The sequence below is a fragment of the Schistocerca gregaria genome, chromosome 5 (genome assembly GCF_023897955.1).
Source record: "Schistocerca gregaria isolate iqSchGreg1 chromosome 5, iqSchGreg1.2, whole genome shotgun sequence".
NCBI lineage: Eukaryota > Metazoa > Arthropoda > Insecta > Orthoptera > Acrididae > Schistocerca > Schistocerca gregaria.
Window position 1 is genome coordinate 555,075,226 of NC_064924.1, and position 24,247 is coordinate 555,099,472.

At 40.7% G+C, this 24,247-nt stretch overlaps 1 protein-coding gene across 1 annotated transcript in view; it reads right to left on the minus strand.

Annotated features, from left to right (window-relative positions):
• Window positions 1-1,290: 1,290 nt before the first annotated feature.
• The window catches only part of LOC126272703 (protein Wnt-5b-like), a 542,678-nt gene continuing 519,721 nt past the window's right edge, over window positions 1,291-24,247 (minus strand). Inside the window, exons 6-7 of the mRNA XM_049975739.1 lie at window positions 21,511-21,678; window positions 1,291-4,780 (exon numbers count right to left, since the gene is read on the minus strand). Of these exons, the coding sequence (XP_049831696.1) occupies window positions 4,593-4,780; window positions 21,511-21,678 (356 nt within the window). The 3' untranslated portion in view covers window positions 1,291-4,592. The remainder of the gene's footprint in view (window positions 4,781-21,510; window positions 21,679-24,247) is intronic.

Genomic DNA, 24,247 nt, shown 5'->3' on the forward strand with positions numbered 1-24,247 from the left:
ATGAAATTACGAAACCGTGGAAGGTGCGCAGAAGTTTGTTTTTATTTAAATGGCGACCAGTTTCGGACGGATGCATCACTGGAGTGTCGTATGGAGGTAGTACCCTGCACTCAGCCACTCACACAAGCAATGTGCCCATTGTACACACATTATGGCAGTGCTTATGTGAATGGCTTGATAATGGACTAAGGTCCGAAACAGATCGCCATTTGAATAGAAATAAACGTCCTTGTAGCTCTGATGATTTCGTAATTTCACTGAATCATAATTAGTTGTTGCCTGTTACCACCCAGCATGTTGAAAGTAAATAAATAAAATGGCTCACTGATAGAAGACCTGTTTCCAAATGTAGATTAAAGATCCTTGTCTTTGAGGACTCCTTCTATACCACAGAAGAATTTTTGAATAAAAATAGATATTTCTGAAAAAAACTCTGTAAATGATCAGCATGTAACCATATAAACATTCACAATTCCTCTATGGTATAGGAGTCGTCTGCTGCTGCTAGAGCTTTTATTTCCGTGGGTAAATGTAAAATTGACTATAATGTGTGTGTTCGCGAGCACCCGTGTGTGTGTGTGTGTGTGTGTGTGTGTGTGTGTGTGTGAGTGTGTGCGTACTAGTTTACTCACACAGTCCATTTTATCAACGTATGTTGTGGTTACGATCTATGGAACAAGTAAGTAACTGATTAAAGGCCTTTATGTTCGTGATTACGATTATCAAAATAAAATTTAAGTGAAATGTTATGGTAGAGCATATCAAACGATACTATGGATTCTGAGTAATACAGATCTGGAATCATGGATTTCTAGAAATTCTTCATGAAAAATAATAAATGCTTCCATATTATTTTAATTAAAATGTTGCCTTATTGGAGCACTAAGTGTCTGAGCCGACGTATTTTGGCCTCCTACGTCGACAGAGATTATTGGAAATTGTATCAGAATGTTAAATTAGTAAATTATTTTGTTTGTGTAATGTGTGTTACTAAATTAGGAATTTTATAACGAGATAAACATAAAATCTGCTTTAACATCTGAAACACATTTATTTACACATGCAGAAACAACATGAAGTAAGCAAAAAGCAAGCAGTGCGAAATTTTGTGAGTGAACTATTGCTGAGTTAATGTATACTTAAGAGAAAATAACAGTGAGATAAAATCTGATAAGTGCTTAAGCACACATTTTTCTTTAATGCAATACAGCCAGGATTTAAAAGTAATTTCATTAAAAAAATATTTTATTTGCTGGAACCATCCTCAAAGAAAAATATCAAAGCAAGACGGTTAGTGTCCATTTGAGTTTTTTATTTTCTAATAAATAATACAGCACATTCCAATAAACATACCACTCAAAAGTTAAGTACACTGTCATAAATTTTACAAAATGCTACACATAATTTGTACTATATCTACAAAACTGATACAAGGTCTGTGTAGTATTTTCCGTACACAGAAGGCAAGAAGCTTTTATGTACAATATCTTTTATAAAAGAGGATCAGTCTGTATGGTGCGCTGGTACATAGAAAGCGTTTACAGCTCACAATATCGTCACTGTTAGTCTTTGTTTAACAGATATGGGGACTACACACCAAAGCACTACAAGCATGTGTGTTGTACAGGACGACCCATTTATATGTAGTGGTTCAGATCGCATAAGGCAGGATCTGGGGTACATGTCTGCAACTTCTAGGCATGCGTTTCTTGCAGTACACTTCTGGAGTCTCAGGTGGAGGTCAATAAAGTGAATCCCTCTGGACGGTTGTCTCATGAAAAGGCGTCACGAATAACCATGATAGGCTCAACACATGTGGGAACAGAACACAAATGTCTTAAGTTTCAGAACCTGCAAAAGATATGCAGTGGGAATTCCTTGAGGAACTTAAAGTAGCTTCTGTGAAACATCTTCCACTGGTTTATTACCATTTCCTCATCCACGGATATGGTAAGGGCAAGAAAAGCCGCTTTGTTTTGGAAACAAAGTGTGCTATTCGCAGCGTAAAGAGCAGTTTTTCTGAAGCTGCGGCGAAAACATTGTGTGAGATTGATGTGATAGATGATGGATACATATCTATATTTGCATCCAGTATTCATGAAAGTTATTTACGAAACAGTGATTGCTAATAATATAGTCTCATGGTAATAAATATGAAAGCAGTGACGGATTTATGCGTCGTGGAAATGGCAGTTTTTGAGCTTTGTGACTGTGATGAATAATATACTTGCTTTTTTTTTCAGTGCGATGTTGAACGGAAGATGAGAGTGACACAGACAATTTTTTACAAAGCTTCAAGACCAACCGAAGCGAATTTAGAAAGTATGAGAAGAGATGTCTCTTCTATTCAGTCAACCGAATGAGTCAATACGTTTTTGAACAACAAGTGTGCTACATCGGCTGTAGATAACTTGTGAGACATTCTATTCACTTAGCAAATATTTTGGACTTCATATAAACACTCAAATGATGTAATGCGTAAACCTCGTGCTTGTGTTCGTGCATCTGAGGTGCTGGAAAAGAATACCATTACGCAATATTAGTCTCAACTGGAAATAATCACACATGTTTTCAAAGACTTTAATATACATTAGATGCGAAACATATTGTTTCTCATCACCAAATGACACTGTGAAACATCGAGCACCTAAGAGTCATCAAATTGACACTAGAATGTGACAATGCTGTTACGCAGAAGGAAAATATTAGTGTGAGGCAGGAAGAAAATGCACCTGGCGGCGAAACCAAACCGTGCTACTTAGTATTACGACTGGAACGTAAAACTTATTTTTATTGCAATAAATAGCTGTTCCTTCTTCGAATTTTCTGTTAAAAGTGAGAGGAAAGAGGTTACTCTAATTCAGGAAGTAACACTGCCGTGTGAATTTTTAAGCCTCATCTTTCAAACCCACTATAAATAAAGCCAAAAACTTATCAACGTTTACTCTGCGTGTAGGTGCAAATTTAAGTCTTATTAAAATTTTACATATAGCGTCAGCTGACTTTGTATTAACTAAACTGCTTTCGTTGGACTTAAATACTATAGTGAACCCAAAGTGAAGATATGATATCTCCATGACAGTTTGACTATAGTGTCTTTACAGAAGTGAATTAAGTCGTAGTGGACAATATTCCTAGGCCATGAAGTGCGGTAGAAGATGACTAAAGTCTTCAGATATACAAGTTTCCAAACGTCAATAGAAAAAAAGCAGCATAGAAAATGGAACTTGAAAAAATAGCCCTTTATTTTACTTAGCCTTTCTTGAGGGGGAACCGTAATGACAGAAATATCTCTGCCGATAAGAGAAGAGCTCTAGAAAGTAGAACCTTGAGCTTATACATTAAACATGAGAAAATGTTGTCAATTCTCAACACGCTGTATACAATAAACTGTTGATGGCTGTACTGAAGTACTGATTTCACTGGCTTCAGGTACTATTATCTGAGCAATTTATGTTCCGCAAAAAAGTACTGAGCTTTTCGTTTCAAGACTATGTTTTTTTTTTTTACTTTTTATATATCTTGCTGTAGTCAGCCGTTTCTTAAAACCAAAACTTATCGTGTCACTTCAAGGCGACACCTCGTCTGGTGTGTGTCAGCTGCCACGAGAAGATTTTTTTAAATGATTCTCAAACGAAAACTACATTACTTTCATTCACTTAGTCTTTCACTCTAATAGCTTTTGAGTATTTACAGTTCAGCAACAAATTCGTTTGCAATAATACTAGAGACCTCAGGTTTCTTGCGTGCAACTACACAGTAAATATTCCTAACATCTGAAATCCAGCTTTCACTTGAATTTTACACATGGCAGCAGGGTACAACACATTGGGCTATATCATGTTTCAGTCATCAGCAATGATGTATCAGTAAGCTTATTACGAATTTTTGTCACATGGACATGCACTAACGTAATTGTATGACTGGTAGAAAATTTTCTTCCTTATCTCGAGACTATATGCTTCGACAGTTGGGTGCCGAATTACAATAATTTGTCTTGTAGCAGTTGTGTAAGAAGCAACTATCCTTCGTGAAACTCTGTAGTTGGTCTCACAACTAAGATGACAGGCCCTACTTTACAGTAGTGCTTTTTAAGTGGGCATGGCCATGACATCGTTTGTACTTTTGTGTGTCCATACTTATATCAACGGCAAGTTCATTTCAATCTGTGATGTGACTTCCAGGTGTACACGTGGACAACACAGTCAAACACTTCCCATTTGCTAGAGCCGTTGTGCAGCAGACGTCAGACTGCAAAAAGCCATCCTCGCAGTTGTGCAAGTCACATTCCTGACACCGGCGCACACCTTGCTGGGGTGTACGACAGGGAAGGGCACACACGTGTTGCACACTTGCACGTGTGCAGGTCGCAATCCTGACGACGGCGCTCCCCTGCGAGGGGTGTCCTCTCACTTGCAGGTGTACAGGTCACAATCCTGACGACGGCGCTCCTGTGCAAGGGGTGTCCGCTCACTTGCAGGTGTGCAGGTCGCAATCCTGACGACGGCGCTCCCCTGCGAGGGGTGTCCACTCACTCGCAGGTGTGCAGGTCGCAATCCTGACGACGGCTCTCCCCTGCGAGGGGTGTCCGCTCACTTGCAGGTGTGCACGTCCACGGTGCGGGAGCACACCTTGCACTCCACGGAGCAGCACCAGCGGAACTTGCAGCGGCAGCGCTCGCGCACCAGCGTCTTCTGCGTGTTGTAGCCGCGCCCACAGCACAGCAGGCTGCAGCCGTCGATGCCCTGCGACGTCCGGTTGCACTGCCGCCCGTACGTGCCTGAAAGCAAACAAACAGCCAGAGTCAGAGCCACATTCCGTGCAGCCTAATCTTTCAATAAACGAGATGGGCATCCTCAGCAAAGACATCGAAGTGAGAAGTTGACTTTAAAGCTAACATGATCAATAATGACAAAGATTATCAGTCACAATATTTTGGGATTTGGCTAATGCATTTAACTGTTTGATCAATGGTATCCTCAGAAAAATGTTAATACACTATCCAGTAATCGACATTATAAATTCATAAATTTAATGTTATCTGCACAACAGGGTTTTCCTCCATAATTAAGTGTTATCCTTTATGTTAGATAAACTGTTTGAATTTGTTGCAGGGTTTTCTTAATTATATTAAATTTCGCTCCAGAGTTCGTCATGTGGTGAGTGTAATATACTGATGTTGTAATATTTTTGATGTATTATCTATTATATATGTAATGTATGTGTATATGAAAACAGAAATGTAGATCGTTAACGATTGCAACATCAACGGTTTTTGTCAATAAAGGTATTAAAAAAGTGGTCATTGCATCTAGCTGCTATTCTCAGGGTCTGGGTCCATCCAATGTTCAGTGGTGTCCTTTATTTTACACAACATGCTTGAATTTGTACTAAGGTGTTCTTAATGAGAGTAAATTCTGCCCCACTGTTTGTCATATGGTGAGTGTAACGTACCAATGTAATATTTACTGATGTGCAATGTTTATATATATCACCCAGATACAATGTTCACTTTTTTGACATTTTTGTTGACAAATACCATTATAATTATTAAAGATCCACAGTTCTTTTTCCACACACACACACACACACACACACACACACATATATATATATATATATATATATATATATATATATATATATATGTGGGGTCATTGTATCTGGCTGCAAAGCAGAGGATTCGGGGTTCTATTCCCATAACTATCAGAAATTTTGTACCACACATTTCTATCTTGCATCTTTTGTTTTTTCTTATATTCATTGATGACATTTCACTTGCAGTATCGGAAGGTGTAAGCTTTATACTTTGTGTAGGTGATGTAAAAATATAAAGAAAAAAAGAACTAGTGCTGATAGTGAAAAGGCAGCTACTTAAATATTTGACAATATCCACAAATTTTCCAGTGTAAATGGTTGCCATCAGATGTTGTCAATACTCAATACATGAACATAATACTTTTCACATAGCGGTAGAACATGAACCTAAAATATACTCATACAATAAAATACACCCAGCACGTAGCATTCTGCCTTCGGGATTAAAACCTAAACACCAAAACTCTCACCTACAACCTTATGAATCGCCTTGGTCACATACATTTGATATGAATATGATTAAAGGAATAGGCGATTTAAAAATACAGAAGTTAGTTCGTTCTGCATATCTTCATTCATAATGAGTTACATTATAATTTTTAAACGAACTCGAGTTACACTCCACAGGTAAGAGGTGTACTGTAAGTACTGTACCTAATGTTAGAATGAACTGCAGAGTCATCTTTTAAAAACATGGTGTTTTGAAAACTATCGCACAATACACATACTCATCCATGTCCTTTGTTACCAATTTCTCCCTTTCTTCAAAAATAATGCAGAGTATTTTACAATAATAGGACCAAAAACAAAGATCAAAAACTAAAGTTTGTGTAAGAGTCCTTTATATGGATAGACGTGTACTCAGCAGCCTTCCAGTTCATATTAAAAGCCTTGCTAGTAAGAGAGTGGAGCATAAGAGTGAATTACAGAATTTTCTGTACGGCAGCTCCTTCTACTGCACTGAAGTATATCATAGGGGGGATTCTTAAATTTAATGTTATAAAGTCAAGTACTGTGGCACATGTGACTAGGAGACCCCAAAAGGCAGGTTCACCCGCCTAACTGCGGAGATTTTTTCTGTCCTTCGCGCCCGGAGACACCTTTCCTTCTTGAAGCATGAGAGTTGTGCGCGTAAGTGTATCTACTATGTGTAGACAACTGTAATGTCGCGCGTGTAGCATAGTGTCACGCTCGTGTTTGAGATGATGACAGAAGAGGGAGGAGGAAATCTGGTGCCGGCGCATAGCCTTCTCCTCTCCGTCGAACTTAATGTCCCCATCCCACGGACGGATCACCATCAACAGTCACATGCCTTCACTTCATGAGGCACTGCAGAGAGGTCTGGAATTGAATCCAGGACAATGGTGCGGTGATAAGGTACTTCACGCCTCAGCCCCTGCTGTCCCCTCTACCGTAAAGGTAAAATAACTGTCAACAGCACGTGACATACTTGGACGTTCACCCATAAAATTATTGGCCATGCACGATGGAACTTCAGTGTTCAGACAGGAACCGGTGTATCGACATCGGCAAGACCATTGACGTTAATATTGTGGTTTTTATATTATCATGTTACGATTGCAATACTGTAATATTTCACATCTTTAAATAATTATATTGTTTACACTAAAATAAAACATACATCTGCAGCTTCCTGAAACTCCTCTTCGTGATATCCAGGGAAAAAGATTCATATAATTAAAAGGAATGTCAGTAGTAGACAAACATCGTACTGAGATTGTCTGACAACTAACTCAATATGAGACCTATAAGAGAAGATGACTTTCGATATTCTCTCTACAAATTGCGTACGGCTTTCAATAGGATAGGAATAAGGCTGCTACTAGCCTACTATTTCACAAAATATGTTTCGTTTACAAACTTTTGGCTGAGGCAGTCCAAATGAATTGATTACTTGCTTATCGCATTAAAGTAAATACTTTTATTTTTAAGCAAATTAATATATAAATGGCTAAAATATAGCAATACGTAAATGGAAATTATGTTCATTAGCAAGTAGACAGACTCTTTTTACGTCATTACAACATAGTTTACGAATTAGTCACATTATATATGTAATTATCTAAATTAAATGTAACATTAACATTACAGCTTAGTCAGTTTGATAGAAAACAAGACTAATAATATAACTAGAGAAAAATCTGTGCTTCCAGCAGAAAGACAATGGTGCTAGGTCTGACCATTCACTGGATTTTGGAGTAGTGTTACCATCCTGCGTTGTTTACAAAGGAACACCAGGATTATGGATCATCATCATAGACCACTGCACAACACTGCAGCTGCTTATAGAACAAAATATTCTGGAGCTCGTGTGTGGCACTTCAGTCCTATGCCTATGTGATGGTGCATTGCAGATGTGACATTATTTTTTAAATGTTTTTTTCTCAGGTATTATCCAAATAGTTAAGGGTATAGGTACAGATATTATGATCGTTTGTACCTTAATATGTGCTAGTTGTTTTTTTCTGTGGGTCTAACAGTCTTCGCAAAAACACACGACATACTGTACTACCTGACGTTTTCTGCACGGTTTTAAGTGTGTCACGAAAAAGACTACACCAATCAGTATAGATCATCGGTTTTGCGTCCGTGAATTTACACTAAAGCATCTGACCCACTGCCCAGGGGAAAAGAAAACATTAATCTGCTTGTGCCAGGTGTTCTTGTATGTAATAATCAACCTAAAAGCATACCACTCGCAATACCCACAATTGTTAGTCTGAAAATGAAGTAAATATTAAGGTAATATTGTTTAGTACACTCTCTACAGTCCACTGTCATCAACAGATAAATATCTTATACTCGTAACACTCTGTATCTTCCTATACTATTATGGATGTTGATTAATCTGTAACTGTGAGCCGGCCGCGGTGGTCTCGCGGTTCTAGGCGCGCAGTCCGGAACCGTGCGACTGCTACGGTCGCAGGTTCGAATCCTGCCTCGGGCATGGGTGTGTGTGATGTCCTTAGGTTAGTTAGGTTTAAGTAGTTCTAAGTTCTAGGGGACTAATGACCACAGCAGTTGAGTCCCATAGTGCTCAGAGCCATTTGAACCATTTTTTTGTAGCTGTGAAATTTCATGTGTTACTGGAATCAATTATGTTATTCTTATTTGAAATATGTTTTGTAAAACGAATTGGAACAACCTTTCTAATTGTATGTACATAACTACTACACTGGGTGACTGTCGTTAGGGAAGCAATAGGAAAACGTTGGGGAAAGTTCGGTGCTTTGCATAACTGTAAAGAGTAGACCCTAGTGGTAACAGCGCACGTTGGAACTGCGTGTGTTACGTCAGAGGTTGCATACACTGGTCACTCCAGTACTTGCCAATTTACTGACTTGAAGTGTGTATACCGTGAAAGACGAGAAGCTGGTCCACGTGAGGCCAAAACTCAGTTTCTAGACACAGTGATTGCGACCTATGCGGGCAGATGACTAGTAGTCTAAACAACATCAAGATCTTGCCTCGTAATAATTTTCTACTAACCAGAGTGCTCTTGTAACAACTGGAGCTAATGGAGTTTGTCGGATATGCCAACACCGTCGTCATTACAGCATCAACAGCCTGTAAGGTTGTTCACATCAGATTAGCTTAGAACTTATATAAGTAACACCCGATGAATTTCAGTAACTTTTACTGAATTTAAATAATAATGTTACTCACGTAAAATTCTAGTTCCCTGATCTTTTCATCAGCCTGTCATTGTTACCTAGACTAGGACTTTGTACCTTCCCTAATTTAATATAACCGAGTGTCGTTTTCCTGTCAAAGAAAGAAATATGAAGCAAAATCTATATTAGTTTTGCTTTTGTTGAAAATTAATAAGTCAGTTAACTTAGTTTATTTAACGACGAGAGGCAGTAAGTGTAATTACTGTTTTGAATGAAAGTAAATAATAAAGTAAAAATTAAACCAAGCAGCACTGGCAAGCAAAGATTATAAATGAATATTATTGTGTAGATTCTGCGCCTCATAATTTTTTGTGGAAGTGTTTACTGTGTGACATGATGGTCTGTATTCTGGTTTTGTAGCTGTGCAGAATATTGATTGCGTTATTTAATACACATATTTTCAAATTATTTAAAAAAGTTAAATTCTATGAATTTTATTTGGGAAATTAGCCCGTATAAGTAAACAATGCTGTAAAGTAACGCAATTTTGATTACAAACGAGAGATATCACCATGTAACGATTTCAGTGACAATTATTTGCACATCTTTCCAAATTATTATAGATGTTTTGCTTTAATGATTTAAAACAATAGCTAACACTTTTCTTTAGCATTTTTGTACTGAATTTTCTGCTGGTTAGGTGCGTTAATAACAACTGTTCTGATAACCATCTGGTTACCGAACAGAGTTCCTCCAATTACACTGGCTCCCGTATTTATTAATAACTTCATCGAATTGCTGTTGGTTACTAAAACATTCGTGTTTCTATGTCATGTGTGACTTTCACTGCTTTAAAATCATTATTCAAAATGACGTGAGAAAAGATTGGAGTAATTTATTTATAAAAGTCACTTATTGTACACTTTTACCTAGTAATCACTTATTACTTCGGAAACGATTCATTTAATTTTCTGGTACGATTAGGCTCACGCGATAGCTGCCATTATTGCTTAATCAATTAGAGAAGAGAAAGTTAACAGATATCTACAAGATTTCCACAACGCAATGAAAATGGTTGTACGATGAATTGCAAACAACTGTTTTAATACATGTAGTCCAAGAGCGGGACAGTCATAAAGCGTAGCTGCCGAATTTTGACACGTCCGTCAAGAAAGTGAAAGACAAGAAAACAAATAAATTATACTAGAACCGACATGTGATAAATTTTCACGCAATTTGGGTGCATAGATCCTGAGAAATCAATACCCAGAACAACCACCTCTAGGCGTAATAACGGCCTTGCTACGCCTGGGCATCGAGTCAAACGGAGCTTGGATGGCGTGTATACGTACAGCTGGCCATGCAGATTCAACACGATACCACAGTTCATTAAGAGTAGTGACTGGCGTATTGTGACGAGCTAGTTGCTCGGCCACCATCGACAAGACGTTTTCAATTGGTGAGAGATCTGCAGAATGTGCTGGCCAGGGCAGCAGTCTAACATTTTCTATATCCTGTCTGTGATGCAGCGTCAAGGCTAATCGCAGCTATGGTCTCCGAGCTGATAGTCCCTGCTGGTGCAAACGTCGTCGAACTGTTCGTGCAGATGGTTGTTGTCTTGCAAACGGCCCCATCTGTTGACTCAGGGATCGAGATGTGGCTGCACGATCCGTTACAGTCATGCGGATAAGATGCATGTCACCTCGACTGCTAGTGATACGAGGCCGTTGGGATCCAGCACGGCATTCCGTATTATCCTCCTGAACCCACTGATTCCCTATTCTGCTAACAGTCACTGGATCTCGACCAACGCAGCAATGTCGCGATACGATAAACCGCAATCGCGGTAGGCTACAATCCGAATTTTATCAAAGTCGGAAAGGTGATGGTACGCGTTTCTCCTCCTTACACGAGGCATAACAACAACGTTTCACTAGGCAACACCGGTCAACTGCTGTTTGTGTATGAGATATCGGTTGGGAACTTTCCTCGTGTCAGCACGTTGTAGGTGTGGCCACCGGCGCCAACCTTGTGCGAATGCTCTGAAAAGCTAATCATTTGATATCACAGTATCTTCTTCCTGTCGGTTAAGCTTCGCGTCTGTAGCACGTCATCTTCGTGGACGAACCCAATGCGTTGTAACCTGCGTTCTCGTGAAGCAGCTGCTACAAGTGAGATAATGTTCGTGTGGAAAATGGGTACAAAGTGTGCGAAAAGGCAACAAGTGCGCTTTATTGCCGAGGCGCAGTGTCAGAAACTTGCTACTGACTGTTTTTCTTTTCGGAAAACCCAGGACTTTGCTTTACTCTTATTTCATGCGATCTGTCAGTACTGTACAGTACATCAGCACTCTGGTTAAAATAATAACACGTCGTTTGAACATTCTTTCTAAAGGAGCATGTGTGAGCTGAATTTTGAAACGCTTGTACTTTCATTTTCTTAGAGAACAAACATCATTAAGTTTTGCGTCCCTGCCGGCGCCAAATATCCTGTCCTGTTCGCGCGGCGCAGAATTCCTATTGCTAGGAAAACCCGGCTTTAGGCGAAGCTCTCGGCCGAGTTTACTCTCGGACTCAGATTGCATCGGACGTGCCGCGGCCTGCGGAAGATACGGGACACAGCTCTACATACCAGAGCGACGAGTTGCCTATGAGCCAGGCGCAACTTCGGTAAGGTTATGCTTCAAAGACAGCCCACTCGACAATGACTATGTTACGCCTCCAAACGTGAATATATGCAGACACGAGGCTCGACTCTGCAGTCAGCTAGTTTGTTGGTACCTCAGGGCAGGTCTTACTGAGTGTTTCACAACCAAAACTCCCGATGTCAGACAGTCAAACCAGTACCAAACCTTGTGTATCCACGAGTACCAACCAAAACTCCGATATAGTTTGTGCTGCGTACCGTCTTCCGGGAGAACGTGCGTAAACCGGTCAGTAATTGAGTAACATCTGACGTACGGAGTACAAGGAAAGCATAACTGTGGGCGCATGTCGCATACAGGTCACGTGGGGAGGTCGATAGAGCGTTAGTTTATTGTACTGTAGCACGTGTGAGAGTGTTATATGCGACAAAATGTTCCTAACATGTACTCGTACAAGTACTATTCGGAGATTATAGCAACGTTCTATTGGCAGTCCGCTGTCGCAACATTTATTTCAAAGTAACAAACTTATGGATTACGTTTGTAGTTTAACAGAATAAACAATCGAAACAGAAGGTATAAATAAACAATTGGATTACGTGAGCGGAAGTAGAAATAGTTGGAACAATACTTATTACTATTATTGTTATTATTAATACTATGAATACTTCCGCACGTGCAATGCAATTGTTCCTTTATTCCCTTTGTTTCAACTGTTTATGTATATTCTGTGAAACTACAATTGTAATCCATAGGTATACTACTTTAAAATAAACTATGCGAAAGCGGTCTGCTAATAGAACGTTTCGGTCAGGTCATTTAAAATAGAATCATAAACTCCGAGCAGTCCTTCACCAGTACATGTCAGGAATATGTTGTCCATACAACACTTTCACACGTGCTACACTACAAAAACTGACACGAACAGCGCACGAACTCGGGACCCTTTTTACGTCAAACTAACGCTCTACCGACTTCCCCACGGGAGCTCTACACGACAGACGCTCACAGTTATGCTTTTCCTGTGCTCGTTAGGCAAAGTGTAACTTATTACATACCGTTTATGCACGTTCTTCCGGACGACAGCTCATATCACAAACTACATCGGAGTTTTGATTGATACTCCGCCGATTTACAATGTTTGGTGCCGATCCGACGTTCTGACATCTGGAAGCTTTGGGCTCAGAAGCCATCTACAACTGCCACCAGGAAGAGCCAAACTGGAAATTCTACAAGTGATCGCAGTCATCGTTCGCTGTATTCAGGACTGTAGCAGGTTTAAAGGCAGATCAGTGCAAGTGAACATTCCACTACACTGCCATTTACAGTTTTCATAATTCAGTAAAGCGTTGTAAAACTTCTATTAATAAACCACTGTAATTGTTGCTAATTTGAGTTGCCATCTATTTGTGACATAGTTGTTACGTAACGCCATTCGGCCCTGTGACACAACTGTATAGTTGCTGTGTGCACGCAAGACACTTCGTAACAGCAACTAATTTCGGCAGTAGGGGTTTCTCTTCCTGCCACATGTATATGTTTGACGCCAAGTCATTTGAAGAATAAAACGAGGGTGCGTTCTCCCTGTCACAGCACTTGCCGAGCCCCACGAAGTGCTTAAGGGCGACACATTTGCTGGTGATCTCTTCTTTGTTGGACAACGTTTTCTAAAGGGCCCAACTTGCCTGCCGGACCACGATATCTTTAGCTCCCAATTCACCACCGCATGAACGACACTCCCATGTCTACAAGATGGGATACAATATCGAGGACGACACTCGCTTGACAACAACGGCCCAAAGTCGATGGGTTATTTACTGATCAGTCTTCTATATGTATCTATGAGGATTACTGAGGTTGATCAGCTATCATCAACACTGCCACTAGAACAATTAATGTGGGCAAATATTTTTTTATTTTTAACTTTATGCCTAAACTCTTATGCTATGAAATGAGCAAATTAAATTAATAATGGTTATGATTTGCGTTTGCAGTACGGCATAGCTTTTCTCTTTATTTTTGATATTTCGTCTCCGCCTGTTTCCCCAAAAAACTCTTTAGACGAGAAATGTGTGGTCTCTGCAGAGAAGACTTTTGACGGGGTGCCCTTAATCTAGAAACAGTGTAACAGAGTGAAAACGAAAATGTTAATTTTTTTAAATGTAGATTTTTTTAATGTCGACTATTTTTTAGTTTAGATCTTCTACCCTGAAACAGTCTTTGACGCTCTTTCCAAAGGCGAGTGAATGAATAAAATATGCTTGAATACAAAATTCTCAATAAATCCTAAATGGAAATGTATGATTCAGATCAGCTATGTTAAAGAATATCTTTCAGTAACGTTAGAAAACGATTATGTATACAACACTCGTATGCGAATAAATGGTAACAAAAATGTGTTAGTGTATTAAAATCCTTGCCTACTACACAGTGTTATCCTGTTGCTGGGGGTCGTATTAGCAAACAGTTGTTCGATGATTTTTAAAGAGTTGTATTAAACGAAGTTAGAAAGCTGAATGTAGGAGATGTTGTCAGCTGCACGAAATTGTCCAAAATACAATTACGCTACCAAAAAGAGTGAATAATATGGGTTTTTATAATTACAGGTGTAGCCTTCTTGCATAAACAACGCGGCATTCGCTATGATGCCGATGTATATAACGATTACAGAGCTACGAATCACGATCACAACTAACTTGTAGTGATAACACTATCATTCGGAAGCTATTGAATTAGATGACTGTAAAAATTGTAACAAGTGATGGCAGGAACGAAGAAAGACAAAATGGCTCTTTCGCATTATAGTAACGACCCTTCGCTCTAATTTCTCTAAATATCATGAAATCTTATTTTCTATTTTACGAGTGGCTCGTGCTTCTGGACACATCTTGCATGCATCACAAAAATTTATGTAAAACGACTTGCAACTGCAAAAGGCGCTAACTATCGCTCTCCTCAATGAACTGCACCATTTTCAAGCACTAATATCGAAATCTTGGAGAGATCATTATTATGTGAACATCATTCGTCCACTGTTTGATAGTTACTGTGTCCGTTGCTGTCTGCCATCTGTACACTACTTCCAGAGAAAATGCATCACAACCAACGGAAAAGACAAGGCCGACTGCGAACCCCGTAGTTGCAGTCCCCCAAAGCAAAGGTGTTCTAGTTTTGGGAAAGAGATGCTGGAAAAAACGTAGGAGTTAAAATGCGAGATGGGTTCCCTACAGTAGTGGATGATTGGCCTCCTTTTCTTTGCAACTAATTATTCATCTCTCAGGAAGAGAACAGATGTGTGCAAATTGGATTGTTGGAAACTGTTATTTCCATAACAATGAATAATGTGATAAACCGCTAATTACAAATACAAGGTTACTATAAATAATTCATTCGTCATCGAAACTATATGTTTTCCAAAGTATTACATGTAAAAATATGACTGATGTATGAACAGAACCGTTAAGTCTCCAAGTTAGCATTTTGCACTCTAAAATATTCTCTCGTTGGCCCTCTGGTCACACGAAACAAGTGCTGGCGATAGTCAAGTTCCTTCAGCGGCATCGTCCTATCAGTGGCTATGTCAGTAACACTGATGCGTTCTCCGGGCTGTTCCAATGTTCTTGGTGGTAGGGTTACCTAAACACAGTCCTTAACATATCCCCAAAGGAAAAAGTCACAAGGCGTTATATCAGGCGACCTGGAGCTCCAAGGGAATACAGCCACACCATCTTCGCCAGTGCGTCTAATCCAGCGTTGCAGAAGTTCGTCATTTAGATAGCGAAAAAACTCGATGCTTCAATGAGGGGTTGCTCCATCTTGTTGGAAGATGGAACTCTCGGAATCATCAGTCAGTTGTAGAAACGGCCACAACTGTAACGTATCCAGGTACGACGCACCTGTCAGCCTGCTCACAGACTGCCCAAACAGCTTCGTCTATGACACTGCAAAGAAAACATTGATCTTCGATGAATCTCGTTTGTGCACCACAATTTCATGAGGTTGTCCAGTGCCACACACTTTGACATTGTGGCGATTAGCGTTTCCGAATGGACTGAAGATTGCTTCATCGCTGAACATCAACTTAAAGGCGAAATGTTCCTCCTCAGGTGCTTCCTCGATGGTGGTGCAACATGGAAAGCGCCGGCCACAGTCTCCCCGTTTTAATTGGTGCACGAGCTGCCGACTGTTCTGTTTGAAATGTAACTACAGTCGCAAAATCTTCAGTACAGTGTGCTGCGGTATTCCTAACTCGTGGCTGGCCTGTGTCTTAGATTTTTTTGGAGCGCGTACGAAACTTTCCGCCACCCTCTCCACGGTTGCATCTAGGACAATTGGCCGCACATTTGGCCAATGTACAAAGCGCCTCTAAATTGTCGATACCAAATGCTCTGTTCACGTGGCGGTTCTGTTCTCCAGTTCCTTCTCAATGCACGCTGCACCGTTACCACACATAAACATCTCGCATATTGAAACACAAAAGAACTTTTTTCTTTCTTCGGTGCCACTTTGCCGAGGCACTGCACTCGTAGCGCCAACTGGTGGACACACAAACTCTCTGAGTTTACCGTCCGATTCATGCATTGGTCGTATTTTTACATCTAATACTTTGTAAAATAAGGAACTCTGAAAACGAATAAATCTTTTATAGTAGCCCTGTACTTACACAGTAAGATTATTCACAATATCAAGAACTTCGATGTTATCGTTAACAAGTTATCTATTTTACTAACAACAAATCAATTAAAACGCTATTCCGTTACATACTCCTACAACATTACTGGTAAGCTGACGCTCACAGAACGGTACACCATACGCTGAAATGTCTGAATATAGCAGAAAAGAGATTTGCAATAAATCTCTTATAGTTCTAAGTAAACAAACATTTGAGCGTTACGGAAATGCAAAAGGAATCTGGAACATGTACAGGGATATCGAGACTGACAATTATCGGAAGTTTTCGTTGTTTTATCGAGCTGATAATGAAAACTTTATGACTATGCATCGTACGTCACAGCTATACACCAGACATAACAAACACTACATGGAAAGTACACACTGTCGTACCTGCAGTTCTCGAAGTGTGATTTAATCACATTAAGAAACAACAGAAGAACTGGATGAATCGGAGAAGAAGTTGTATCGTAAGGCATCTAAGGCACGGATGAGGAATATGGGAGAGTGTTGTACCTTGAGAATAGTGTACCTAGGAACGCATGATGTTGTTTTGGTCGGTGTTTCAATCTAGTACCCGATTTCAGAATCACATGGCGGAATGTGCACTAGAGAAAACCATTTTCCAGCATTTTATACCTTTTCTGTGGTTGTGAGAGATGAGTGTGCGTTTTGTGAAGCACTGGTATAAAATTCTAGTTTTAGACATTTGAGTGCTGTACAATACATTAAAGCTATTTGGAAGATATTGTTAATTCTTTAGTTACAGTGTTTTGTGGTGAGCAAAATTCGACATATTTTTCAAATTAGCTATATTACACGTGGACAGTCTAGGCATGCTTCTTAGGTTGTGCGCCAACTTGTACCTTGAAACGGAGCGATGTTTTCTACGATGGTATACGTGATATATGCAAATGAACAGAATTTCTTCAATTTCTTAAGCCTATCCGGAATGAGGTTTTCGATGAGAAAATCGATTTTCGGGAAAATTGATGAGAATCCCAACAAGGGCTATGTCCTGAAGGAGAAGATAGCTGGTGCAATTACAATAGAGGCAAGGTAACTAAACAACAATAAAATAAGTCTCATAATTGTCCACCTGCCATAATGAACGAAATAAACCAATATTCCGAGACCAGGCAGACATTGGTCCATTAAAAAAATTCCTTTACAGTCGGACTCAAATCCAAATGAATGTGTGAAACATGTTCTTTGCAATAGATTACCTAAAACGGCAATTGTCAGTACAAGCACTCTTCACTTTGTCATTTATGATGCTGTTTCATCATTCAGTCAGGGCAACATAAGGATGTGCACAGTTTTGCAGGAGATTGGGCTCTGTGAAGGATTATGAACTGCAGCAGCTATGCTTTGTTTGGATAATGAACGGTTCAGACCTTCAGATAACGCAGCAAAAATCTATTCAAAGATGATTAGATAGTATAGGAGAGGCATGAACAGGAAGCTTTTGGACAAATGTTATGGAACAGGGATGCTTTAAAATAAAAAAAAGTATGATGCTCATTTCCTGTAACTTTGATTTTTTTGTATGAAAGTACATTTTCTCAGTCTATTTGCAAAAGAAAGATGAAACTATCAGGAGTTGTTCTTTAAGGACCTCTACCATATCTGAATTATAAGATTTGTGAAATTATTTTGTATCAAGGGATTTGAATACTTCTTAAAATGTATAACTTTAAACATTAAAAAGATAGCATATCTCAAAAACTAAACCTTCTTCTTCGAAAATGATTAATTCAGTAGAAAAGCAAAACTTATGTCCGCGTTGAGTGATAAAATCTGGATTATATCCCAATAACTCATGAGAATTTTTTTCTAAACTGTGGCTCAAACGTAGGGCATTCCGTATACCCTTAACAATTTTAACTGGCTGTAAAATGGAACTTTGTGTTACTTTTCAATAGCTTCTATTTGAAAGTACTTTTAACATGTAACCCGTTTTTGTTAATACTTCTACTAAATTTAATTTCATATAGTGATTACTGGTGTGCAGTAGAGTAATAATGTAACAGATATAGCTTTCACAAGATTTTCTTTACTGTAATACTATCAAACTTCAATAGAATAATTGTTCCTATGTACATGACCGTGCAGTAACATGGAAATCTTTCCACATTTGGAAAAGTATTAGGATTCTGGATTAATTTTTGAAATTTTGGAAAATGACTGCAGCGCACAAAAAGCGAATGTTATCATTTAAAAATGAAATAAGAAAACACATTAAACTCCTATTGCAGAGCTTGCTAGAGGTGAAAGTCTGAAAGTGTTTCAAAATGGAACACTGTGCCCTACTTTGGAATCAGTTTGGAACTTGTAACGAACCTTGCCTCCTCGGAACTTCCGGTTGTTCACCGAAATGTTCGATTCGGTATAAATTATGGCCAGACTTGCTTAATTTTCTTACTGAAATTATATATATCTCATCTGAACATATCTCTGTACGTATGTGATTGCCTAAAATAAATTTTTCTGTTAATAAAATTTTATTATTTATATAGATACATTTCGTAGTACTGATACTGTAGCACGAAAATTAGTATTCACAACTTTCAGCTTAAATTAACTAAAAACACATTTACAGTGAACGTAATACTGTTATGCTTCAGTTTCCATTCCAAAAAAATATCTGTCTTCTTTGTAATTTGTCATATTGTCGAGCTTTGCAACTTTTGTTTTTAACCATTACAACTATAAATTTTCACGTAGATAATTTCATCCAGAAAACAGTATATCAATTAAATCCGAAAAGCAATTTCATTTAAGGCTGTCATATTATTGACCTACGTCCTATTGTATAAGGTAGTGGGGGCTGGGTTCGTAACAGACTATACCGATTTTTTGGCACCAAGCGCGTCAGAGTGATTTTAGTAGCTACTGAGTTTGCCACATGATGTTCACTGTTCGAATATCTTCTTTGTATAGCTCAAGGAAGTTTCACAATATATACTTGAAAAGGGTTGCTATAAATTGTGTGTCAATATACAAGTAAATTAAGAAAATAGGTAAAAGCACCATAGTGTTACAACTTCTTGTCATTTCAACAACCCTAGACAAAATCTGCTAATGGATTAATTTGGAACGAAGTTGCCAGCTCAGACAGTGAGACCGACATTGCAAGATACGTATTACTTCATCTGCAATATGTTTGTGCCCTTACTAGATTATTTTTTAAACCTTGTTCATGTTATAAAATAGTAAGTACAACGTAATAATTTTTGCTTCGTTGCATATATGGATAATAAGTGAGGGAGAGAATTATAAACTATATTTGGGAAGAAGTGGAAGAATAGTTTCTCATGGATTGTGAGACCTTAAGTTTTCCCAGCGAATTGAATGTTCAAATAACTAACGGGTTTGCTGCCGGTGACGACGTCGAACACCGCCGATATTTCGACAGGAGCACACCCTTCCATTCTGAAGGCACAAATGCAAGGAAAAAAAAAATGTGCAAGCAAAATTAATACCTCGGTTCACAGAGGAGAAACAAGGAAGACACCACACACAGAACAAGTGTCAACACAAACAAAGATAACCAACATCAGAAGTATCGATAGTTACTATCAATCAACAGGTGAGGTAGCACTAATTCTGTCCCTCTGTTTTTTGATGAGAGAAAGAGCTGGATTCCAAGCAGCATTTAAAGAAAATCCACCATCTCTGTTAATAAGGTTGCTTGACAGTCTGATTTCAACAGCTTCCTTAATAACACTATCCCAAAAGCTGGACGTGCAAGCCAGAATCTCCGTGTTGTTGTATTCCATACAGATGACCGGTGTCAAGGTAATGTTCTGCAATATCGGGTTTGCTCGGCTGTTGTAAGCGTGTGTGACGCTTATGTTCAATACACCGGTCTTCCACAGTCCTGATTGTCTGACCAACATATGGCATGCCACAACTGCAAGGAATACGAAGGACAGCAGCCTTATGTAAACCAAGATCGTCTTTTACGGACGACAACAGGGCCTAAATCTTAGAAGGTGATCGAAAAACACATTTCACATCATATTTCCGCATATGCCGACCCTGAACGTTTGGCAGCTGAGCTATCACATCTCAAAGTCACGTTTCGTCAGAATGGTTATAGTGAGAGGCAGATAAAACGTGCGTTGCGCCGTCAGCCTTCTGTGCAACGTGTGAGTGACGATAGCAACGAAGTGGCACGCACGTTTACGGCATTTTTGCCTTACGCAGGAACCATTTCCAACAGAATTGGCCGTATTTTGCCGAAATATGATGTGAAATGTGTTTTTCGACCACCTACTAAGACTAAGACTCTGTTGGCGTCCGTAAAAGATGATCTTGGTTTGCGTAAGGCTGCGGTCTATCGTATTCCTTGCAGTTGTGGCATGTCATATATTGGTCAGACAATCAGGACTGTGGAAGACCGGTGTATTGAACGTAAGCGTCACACACGCTTACAACAGCCGAGCAAATCCGCTATTGCAGAACATTGCCTTGACACCGGTCATCCTATGGAATACAATAATATCAAGCGACCTTATTAACAGAGATGGTGGATTTTGTTTAAATGGTGCTTGGAATCATCAAAAAACAGAGGGACGGAATTAGTGCTACCTCACCTGTTGATTAATAGTAACTATCGATACTTCTGATGTTGGTTATCTTTGTTTGTGTTGACACTTGTTCTGTGTGTAGTTTCTTCCTTGTTTCTGCTCTGTGAAACGAGGTATTAAATTTGCTTGCACATTCTTTTTCCTTGCACTTGTGCTTTGAGTATGGCACGGTGTGCTCCTGTCGAAATATCGGCGGTGTTCGACGACGTCACCCGGCAGCAAACCCGTAAATTATCTGAAGAATGCTCATGGATTGTTCAGCTGAAACCACTGTGCAAGGCAAGAATACGGGTGGGAGTGCCAGGCGGGAACCTAATCGGAAGAGCGGTGAGGGCAGGCTGCTAGTGGAGCGAGTGGTGAGACTGACCGGGCAGCCGCAGCGAGTCGTTGCGCTCGCAGTAGTCGGGCGACTCGGCGAGGTAGACGAGGTCGTGCGAGGTGGGCCGCGAGAAGCGCCGGTCTCGCACCGCCAGCCGGCCGCGCCGCGTCACGCGCACCTCCGTCGCGCCGTCGTACTTGTCCTTCAGGTAGTCCCCTGAAACAACACCGGCAGCCACCTCGTCATCTGTTCCACTCATCTCTATCTGCTTGTCTTAAGCGTCTAGTTACGTACGGCAGTAGCCGTGGAACGAGTCAGGTTGCATGAAATCAAAATCAGAAAAGATAACAACGAATAAAATACATTTTACACGACTCATATGTCGAGACAAGCTGCTGACTATACAAGGTGATTCACCTGCCCCTACCGGTAGGTTTTATGCATCCCGCTACACCTTCAGAACTACACTCCTGGAAATGGAAATAAGAACACCGTGAATTCATTGTCCCAGGAAGGGGAAACTTTATTGACACATTCCTGAGGTCAGATACATCAAATGATCACACTGACAGAACCACAGGCACATAGACACAGGCAACAGAGCATGCACAATGTCGGCACTAGTACAATGTATATCCACCTTTCGCAGCAATGCAGGCTGCTATTCTCCCATGGAGACGATCGTAGAGATGCTGGATGTTAATCCTGTGGAACGGCTTGCCATGCCATTTCCACCTGGCGCCTCAGTTGGACCAGCGTTCGTGCTGGACGTGCAGACCGCGTGAGACGACGTTTCATCCAGTCCCAAACATGCTCAATGGGGGGCAGATCCGGAGATCTTGCTGGCCAGGGTAGTTGACTTATAGCTTATAGAGCACATTGGGTGGCACGGGATACATGCGGACGTGCATTGTCCTGTTGGAACAGCAAGTTCCCTTGCCGGTCTAGGAATGGTAGAACGAAGGGTTCGATGACGGTTTGGATGTACCGTGCACTATTCAGTGTCCCCTCGACGATCACCAGAGGTGTACGGCCAGTGTAGGAGATCGCTCCCCACACCATGATGCCGGGTGTTGGCCCTGTGTGCCTCAGTCGTATGCAGTCCTGATTGTGGCGCTCACCTGCACGGCGCCAAACACGCATACGACCATCATTGGCACCAAGGCAGAAGCGACTCTCATCGCTGAAGACGACACGTCTTCATTCGTCCCTCCATTCACGCCTGTCGCCACACCACTGGAGGCGGGCTGAACGATGTTGGGGCGTGAGCGGAAGACTTCCTAACGGTGTGCAGGACCGTAGCCCAGCTTCATGGAGACGGTTGCGAATGGTCATCGCCGATACCCCAGGAGCAACAGTGTCCCTAATTTGCTGGGAAGTGGCGGTGCGGTCCCCTACGGCACTGCGTAGGATCCTACGGTCTTGTCGTGCATCCGTGCGTCGCTGCGGTCCGGTCCCAGGTCGACGGGCACGTGCACCTTCCGCCGACCACTGGCGACAACATCGATGTACTGTGGAGACCTCACGCCCCACGTGTTGAGCAATTCGGCGGTACGTCCACCCGGCCTCCCGCATGCCCACTATACGCCCTCGCTCAAAGACCGTCAACAGCACATACGGTTCACGTCCACGCTGTCGCGGCATGCTACCAGTGTTAAAGACTGCGGTGGAGCTCCGTATGCCACGGCAAACTGCCTGACACTGACGGCGGCGGTGACAAATGCTGCGCAGCTAGCGCCATTCGACGGCCAACACCGCGGTTCCTGGTGTGTCCACTGTGCCGTGCGTGTGATCATTGCTTGTACAGCCCTCTCGCAGTGTCCGAAGCAAGTATGGTGGGTCTGACACACCGGTGTCAATGTGTTCTTTTTTCCATTTCCAGGAGTGTATGTTGAGGCCCTAGAATGAGATTTCCACTCTGTAGCGGAGTGTGCGCTGATATGAAACTTCCTGGCAGATTAAAACTGTGTGCCGGACCGAGACTCGAAATCGGGACTTTTGCCTTTCGCGGGCAAGAGGTAGAGCACTTGCCAGCGAAAGGCAAAGGTCCCGAGTTCGACTGCCGGTCCGGCACACAGTTTTAATCTGCCAGGAGGTTTTTTATGTATGAGGCTATCATATTCTCTCTATCGCTACACACAAGCTACTAGACCCATAAAATATGAATAGGAGTTTTTGTAGGAAATTTAATGTAGTTAATTTTGTACTGGGATACATTTCCGATGGAGGCCATGGTTTTCTAGTTCATCAAGAAAAAAATATTTGGAGGTGACTTTTCTACGTTTTTCGTTGACACTTCTGAAACTACGGCTTCTAGTGAAAACATGTCCTAGAACAAAATTTAACCACACTAAATTTCCTACAAATAAGGTCCTGTTTTTAATTTTCGCATAGCATGTGAGAGAATATGAAAATCTTCTGCATGGTTTTTGAAGTTGCTGGGGCTGCATAAAACCCATGGGTAGGGGCACCTGAAACACCTTGTATACTATCGTAACCAGCAATATAACGTAGAAATATTTTCCAGGAACTCCGTGATGGAACAGAGGAGTGAGCCGCGAGGTAATTCTTCAACGGCAGAATTACTATTAAGTTTTCTTGTTGTTGTGACACTTCACTGAAAATGGATGCTGCAGAATACTGTATGGTTTTCTGCATGACGGTCAAGGAGATACGATCCAATTGCAGACTGGATTCCTGACTGGTGTTAAATGAGTGAGACCTGCTAATTCTTGGGAATAAGCTCACAGAGGCAGAAGAGTGTCAAAATTACCAGACAACTGAA